Here is a 7,864-nt window from a genome sequence, read left to right as displayed (position 1 = left end):
GTGTGTGCTCACCAGACAGACAGAGAGAGACAGAGAGACAGAAAGCAGGAAATCACCCCCCAGGGGGGATGGCCATGCCGCAATCCCTTCTCCTCCACTCTCCTCTCGGGATCTTGGGCACGCAGGCACACGCGCCTGGCGTGAGTTTAAGCCACCGGGTCCGGGACTTGAACCACGGTCGACTACGTGGGAGTCCAGCGACATAGCCATTACGCTAACTGCTGGTCCCTGGAGAGGTTTTTTTTAAGTGGGGGAACTTTGGAAGCAGAAGCTCTGGCCCTTATGGTAATGGAGGTTAATACTTTGCCAAACTACAAAATCAAGGTGGATACGGTGGTTCCAGCAGCAGCAGTAGCTACGGCAGTGGCAAAAGGTTTTAATAAACTGCCAGGAAACAAAGCTTAGCAGAAGAGGAGAGCCAAAGAAGTGACAGGGAAGCTATAGGTTACAACAGATTTGTGAACTTAATCAAACACAGTGGTAGTAGGGCCTAGCTGCTACAAAGAAGACATGTTTTAGACAATACTCACGTGTATGGGCAAAAAAAATTCGAGGACTGTATTTGTGACTAATTGTATAAGAGGTTATCTTAGTTTCTATTCTGTGGAAAGTGTAAAGCATTCCAACAAAGGGTTTTAATGTAGATTTTTTTTTTGTTCCCATGCTGTTAATTGTTAAATTTAATAGTCTGATCATGATGCTTAATAAATGTATCTTTTCTTTTTTTTTCTTTTTTTGGGAAGAGGTTTTTGCTATAGGGCGCATGCGCTCGCTGGAAAGACAGAGAGAGACAGAGAGACAGAATGAGAAATCATCCTCCCCCAAGGGGGATGGCCTTGCTGCAATCCCTTGTCCTCCACTCTCTCGGGATCTTGAGCATGCATGCACACACACCCAACATGAGTTTAAGCCACTGGGTCCAGGACTCGATCCATGGTCGACTACATGGGAGTCCAACAACATAGCCATTGTGTCAACTGCTGGTTCCCAGAATTATTTTATTAACTATTATTTTCCAACTTGACCAGAGAAAGAGAGAAGGAAAGTGAGAAAGGAAGCCACCAGGTCTGAGACTCGAACATGGCTGGCTATGTGGATGTCCAGTGCCTTTAATCACCACCGAAAAAAAATTTTTTAAAAACGATACATTTACGGGAACCAGCAGTTAGCGTAATGGCTATGTTGCTGGACTCCCACGTAGTCGACCGCGGTTCGTGTCCCGGACCCGGTGGCTTAAAACTTACGCCGGGCGCGTGTGCGTGCGTGCCCAAGATCCCGAGAGGAGAATGGAGGAGAAGGGATTGCGGCGTGACCATCCCCCCTGGGGGGTGATTTCTCGCTTTCTGTCTCTATGTCTCTCTCTGTCTGTCTGGCGAGCGCACGCGCCCTACAGTGAAAATCTCTCAAAAAAAAAAAAAAAAAAGATACATTTATTTTTAAAAAAAACGAAAGATACATTTATTGGGACCAGCAGGGGGCGTAATGGCTACGTCACTGGACTCCCATGTAGTTGACTGAGGTTCGAGTCCCAGACCTGGTGACTTAAACTCACGCCAGGTGCATGGGCATGCGTGCCAAAGATCCTGAAAGGAGAAGGGAAAAGGGACTCGCTTTCTGTCTCTCTGGTGAGTGCACGCGCCCTACAGCAGAAACCTCTCCAAAAAAAAAAATGAGAGAGAGAAAATATATAAATAAAATAGTGTAATATAGCCCAAGGTAAATTAAATCAGAGCTTTCAAGGTTAAAATTTACTATGTAAAATCTAATTAATAAAGGGTGATTATCTCTACTGCTTCTCCATTTGTTAGCCCAGTTATGCCTGTTCTGAAACCTGAGAAAATTAAAGGAAGCATCCTGATACCTTTTTTTTTTTTTTGGAGAGGTTTTTTTGCTATAGGGCGCATGCGCTCGCCAGACAGACAGAGAGATAGAAAGCGAGAAATCATCCCCCAGAGGGGATGGCCACGCCGCAATCCTTTCTCCTCCATTCTCCTCTCGGGATCTTGGGCACGCATGCACACGCGCCCGGCGTGAGTTTAAGCCACCGGGTCCGGGACTCAAACCGCGGTCAACTATGTGGGAGTCCAGCGACATAGCCCTTACGCTAACTGCTGGTCCCAGCATCGTGATACCTTAATGGTCCTACCCACTAGCGCTCCTGAACCTAGCAACAATATTAAATGATCAGAGAATGAGGAAGGCCTCACCAGATGAAGGACACAAAGATGGGTAGCAGCAAAGAGAGGAGAGGCAGAATCTCTCCACATTATGTCTCTGCAAACAGCCTCTAGAGTATATAGCTTTTTGTACCTTTTCTGCAGAAAGGTGACTTTCTATAACCATATGATGTATATTAAACTTTTTATAAACGTCAACATTTAGCAGGACTCTTGCGGGACTTTGTCGGCAACATGTGGATGCTGTACAGAAAGTTGGCTATGTCCAGAAAAATCCAATTGGAACCAAATAGCAAATGTTCAGGACTGTTTAATGATAATGTGCACATGGCACATTAAGTGTGAGTCAGTGTAGGAGAACACTGAAGACAGGGCCTTGGAGAGAAACAAGTGAGAGGCAGAGACCAGAAAGTTGGGGAAGCCCAAGATAGGAAGTCTCAGATCATGTGACAAGTCAATAAAATGTCATGTGAGGGGGTGGGGGAGTAAAAATGAAGTGTATGCACTGGCACTTGCACCAAAACACTGAGACACAAGACAGGTTCCCTACATGATTTGAAGACATCCCAGATGGCATGCCCTCCCCCAAGGGCCATTGGCCAGGGCCAGGCCTCTTATGAGATCATCCTGCCATGTCCACTCTATGAAACAAACAGGGCTTCCTTATAACCTCCCTTGTACATGAGATCTGCATGATACAAGTTCTAAGGAAGGACAGGACACATAAGACATTAGTAGCAGCCCAGAGTTCAGTACACAAGAGATTACAGGGGAGAAAACTAGTATTACAGAAAGAGCTTAGAAGGAGGGCCTGGCAAAACAGCTCATGGTTCACGTAAGTATTGATCATGACAAGGCCTATAGTTTCTGACATAAATAGCTACGAGGAAATGTCAGCTAGAAGGAGACTGAACAAGGGACAAAAGTATCATGGATCTGGACACTTAGCCAAGGAGCATGCAAGAAAGGTGAGGTGTATTAAGCTGATCGTAAGACACCTGCCACCCTGACCCTTCCCTGCATGCTACAGGGAGGCAATTATTAGGGTTGCTGATGGGAAGGGCTGCTCAAGGCAGTGAACACAGCTCAGTGCTGGCACCCATAACCTACAGACCAAGACAGTAGGAAGTCAGCAGAGCCCATGGTCTGAATGTGGTAAGGCCAGAGCTGCTTCTGGGGGAAGAGGATACACAGAGACCAAGATACCATGGTAGATATGAAGACCTTACCCAGAGAATTCACGAGTGTAAAGTTCTCCATCATTACATCGAGGTACAGGAGCCTCTGAGACTCATCAAGGAGGTCCCACTCCTCCCGGGAGAAGTAAATGGCCACGTCCTCAAAGGTCACACAGTTCTGTCATAATGGGGACAGATCATTCAATGATGAGCTTCTCTCCCAGAATTCCAAGTTTTACTACCCACAAATCCTTTCCATTCAACATTCTCATCATCTCACCACTTCTCAGGACACACTAGGCCCCAGTACCACTAATGTTCCCACTCTCCTCACTGTCCCACTGATCACTGTGTCTTTGCACAGCTATTATGGGCAGGTGGGCAGGGAGACACCATTGAAACTCTGAATCTGGAATGACAACTCTTGTCAGGCAATTATTCTGATTTTCCTCAGATTGTACATCCTGGAAACAACCAAACATGGGTTGGATGCCAGCACCCTTGGGTTCTCAGTTCACAATCCCTCTCTTCATGCACATTTCTCCTTGGACTACATCTTATTTACATAGTCTCACTCTCACAGCTGTTCTACACCAAGGACATCTCTCGGACCCTTCCACATGTTACACAGCACAAGGCATCCAGAGAGTACTCAGCAAACTGAGACAGGATCTGTGTTCCCCAGACCTCTGATAGTTCTGTCAGAAGTAGCCTCCATTCTGTTCTGAAGGCCTCTCTGTCTGACTCTGTTCCTTGTTTCAACCTCAGTCACTCAGAACCACCTCAGGTATCAGATACTCCACCTGTGCTGTGCTTAATGCCCCTCTCCATTCACAGTTTTCTTCTCTGCACTTAATCATCATCCAATGCTTGTCCCCAAAGGCTCTCTGCCCCAGATCCAAAGACTCTCTCAGATGGCCACTTGAGTTAATTGATAAGCCTGACTGAAACTCCCATACACATCAAATGTCACTACTAAATCCTGTCGAATCCAAAAGCCTGGTGAAAGGCACAGGTACTGTCTACCATGTTATCTCACACTAATAATGCCTATGCATCTGCATTAGACTCACGGTCTCTTTCCATGGAAGTTAAGGCCACTTGCCACTTTCTCGCAACATTCCACAGCCACCTCACTCCCTCAGTTTGTCTGTGATGTCCTCCAACTCCACCCAAATGACCAAGCATGAGACCCAGTCATGGATTCCACCTTGCTTACCTAGGCTCCTAATAGCATTATCACCAGGACCAAAATTTCTACTCCTATGACCCAAGCATCACCATAAGACGCAAATCAGTCACCATATTTTGTATTTCTCCATCCTCAGTCCTTCCCTCGAGTTTCAGATCTATGGCCACCTATTAACTGATTATCTTCAGTGATTACTCTTAGAAATATCCTACTCTGAAAATGGCAAAAAAAAAAAAAAAAAAAACCAAACTCCTGATATTCCCAATGAAAATGAATCCTACCATCAACTTTAACATCCTAGTTAACAGAGGTTCCATACTTCCAGCTGCTACAGCCAAAAATCTTGGGACAAGCAGATGGCTTAATGGCTACATCGCTGGACTCCCGTGTAGTCGACCCCAGTTCGAGTCCAGGGCCCGGTGGCTTAAACTCACACTGGGCGCGTGTGCATGCGTGCCCATGATCCCGCAAGGAGAATGAAGAAGGAACTGTGGCATGGCCATCCCCCCGGGAGAGGCGATTTCTTGCTTTCTGTCTCTCTTTCTGGTGAACATAAGCCCTATAGCAAAAAGCTCTCAAATAAAAAAAATTAATAATAATAAATAAATAAAACCAAAAATCTTGAAGTCAACCAACTCGTACCGCTTCTCTTAGAAAAATCCTACTCTGAAAATGGCAAAAAAAAAAAAAAAAAAAAACCAAACTCCTGATATTCCCAATGAAAATGAATCCTACCATCAACTTTAACATCCTAGTTAACAGAGGTTCCATACTTCCAGCTGCTACAGCCAAAAATCTTGGGACATGGGACAAGCAGATGGCTTAATGGCTACATCGCTGGACTCCCGTGTAGTCGACCCCAGTTCGAGTCCAGGGCCCGGTGGCTTAAACTCACACTGGGCGCGTGTGCATGCGTGCCCATGATCCCGCAAGGAGAATGAAGAAGGAACTGTGGCATGGCCATCCCCCCGGGAGAGGCGATTTCTTGCTTTCTGTCTCTCTTTCTGGTGAACATAAGCCCTATAGCAAAAAGCTCTCAAATAAAAAAAATTAATAATAATAAATAAATAAAACCAAAAATCTTGAAGTCAACCAACTCGTACCGCTCTCTCACCCTTAAAATCTGAAAATCCAGGGGCCAGCAGTTAGTGTAATGGCTATGTCACTGGACTCCCACGTAGTCGGTCGCGGTTCACGTCCTGGACCCGGTGGCTTAAAACTCACGCTGGGCACGTGTGCGTGTGTGCCCAAGATCCCGAGAGGAGAATGGAGGAGAAGGAATTGTGGCGTGACCATCCCCCCTGGGGGGTGATTTCTCACTTTCTGTCTCTATGTCTCTCTCTGTCTGTCTGGCGAGCACATGTGCCCTATAAGTGAAAACCTCTACAAAAAAAAAAAAGAAAAAAAAATCTGAAAATCCAGGCAGCCATAATTAAAAAACAATCCAGGAGCCAGCAGTTAGTGTAACGGCTATGTCACTGGACTCCCATGTAGTCAAAGGTGGTTCGAGTCTTGGACCCGGTGGCTTAAACTCACACTAGGCGCATGTGCGTGCATGCATGCCCAAGATCCTGAGAGGAGAATGGAGGAGAAGGGATTGCGGTGTGGCGATCCCCCCTGAGGGGTGATTTCTCGCTTTCCATCTATCTGTCTTTCTGGCAAGCGCACGCACCCTATAGCAAAAAAACCTCTCCCATTAAAAAAAAAAAAAAAAAAAAATCCAGGAGACCAGATGGTGTAATGGTTACATAGCTGAACTCCCACATAGTTGACCACGGTTCAAGTCCTGGACCCAGAGGCTTGAAGCTCACATCAGGTGTGTTTGCACGCGTGCCTAAAATCCTGAGAGGAGAATGGAGGAGAAGGGATTACAGACAGCATGGCCATCTCCCTAGGGAATGATTTCGTGCTTTCTGTCTCTCTAGTGAGCACACAAGCCCTATGGCAAAAATTTCTCTTAAAAATCATACTGGGCGCATATGCATATGTGCCCAAAATCCCTAGAGGAGAATGGGGAAGGGAGTGTGGCATGGCCAACCATCCTGGGGGGTGATTTCTTGCTTTCTGTCCGTCTGTCTCTTTCTGTCTCTCCACTGAGGACACATGCCCAATACCAAAAATCAAAACAAAACAAACAAACAAACAAAAATTAAAAAACCTCTCTTAAAAAAAAAATCCAGAACCTACCACTCACCCACATCGCCTATATTTGTGGCCACATTGTTCCAGTCAGCATCAACACTCACCTGCATGACTACAGTAACCTCCTCCCTGGACTTCTTATCACCTCATTCATACCTATAGCCTGTTCTTGACTCAGTCACAGGGAGCCTGCTAAAACCTGTGTCAGATCACCTACCTCCTCTGTTGCAAACCCCTCAATGCTCCCATCACCTACAAAATAAACACCCACCTTCTCAAGGTGTGATTTCAAGCCTTATTTCTAACCCCCTGCTCTAGTTTTTATGAAAAAGAAAGGAGAACTATGGTTTGTAAGGTAGCACAGCCTCATCCTCAAGCATTTTCATATTCTGAGGCTAACCTTTCATCTCTTATTCCACTGGTTGACAGCAATAGGAGCCACTCCATATAACCCCCAGCCTGGACACATGACCCTTGGGCTGGGAATTTTTTAGTGTTACTAACCCCAAAGAGTGAAGAGTCCCAGAACACAATTCCAGAGACAAAAGGTGACAAATAGGTCTTAGGACACCCTCCACTCACCTGCTTACAGTTCATAAGCGCTTCTGTAGTCATGGGGATCTGTGGAAAGAAGGTCATGAGAAGTAGGTGACAATGGTGTGAGCTCCATGGACTCAGAACTCTCTGTACGCTGCCCAGCCCTGCAGCCTGGTGATCTCGGGATGCCAAGCTCTAGACTTTACTCCTCACTGCTGACTTACCAGCTCTGGAATGTTGCACAAGGACATTACCTGCCCGTATCTCAGGATTATCCCCTTTCCCGACTATTCTCTGAGCAACTTTTGGAAAAAAAGAATATGTGACTTTTCTGTGTAAAATCCTCCACGGCTCCCGGGTGCTAAGGATGAAAGACAGAACTCGACCGTGCCATTTGAGACAAGTGTTCCCGGCTCAACGCCTACGCGCCTTTCACACACACACACACACACACACACACACACACCAGTCCTCTCACCGTCACATTCTCCACGCCTACCACCCGGTACATTAGCAACAGGGACCCCACCCACGGACGCCTGGCCGCCCTGACACCTCGGCCTGGGCTGCAGGAACCGGAGTAGGCGCCGTGGCCTGGCTGAGGGCGGGAAGCCCGGGAAGATGCAGCACTGACCCGC

At 46.6% G+C, this 7,864-nt stretch overlaps 1 protein-coding gene across 2 annotated transcripts in view; it reads right to left on the bottom strand.

The window, feature by feature from the left end:
• LOC102503235 (zinc finger protein 416-like) overlaps positions 1–7,697 on the bottom strand; it is a 15,206-nt gene extending 7,509 nt beyond the window's left edge. The window contains exons 1-2 of one of the 2 annotated variants that reach the window (XM_006166755.3): positions 7,272–7,697; positions 3,407–3,533 (exon numbers count right to left, since the gene is read on the bottom strand). In XM_006166755.3, coding sequence (XP_006166817.2) covers positions 3,407–3,533; positions 7,272–7,328 — 184 coding nt within the window. In that variant the 5' untranslated portion in view covers positions 7,329–7,697. The remainder of the gene's footprint in view (positions 1–3,406; positions 3,534–7,271) is intronic. The other variant, XM_006166756.2, reaches the window with a different exon arrangement.
• Between the last annotated feature and the right edge of the window lie 167 nt (positions 7,698–7,864).

This window comes from Tupaia chinensis, unplaced genomic scaffold, assembly GCF_000334495.1.
Source record: "Tupaia chinensis unplaced genomic scaffold, TupChi_1.0 Scaffold144336_1, whole genome shotgun sequence".
Lineage (NCBI taxonomy): Eukaryota > Metazoa > Chordata > Mammalia > Scandentia > Tupaiidae > Tupaia > Tupaia belangeri.
The sequence above is the reverse complement of the archived record's forward strand: the minus strand, read 5'-3'. Positions and strand labels throughout refer to the sequence as shown.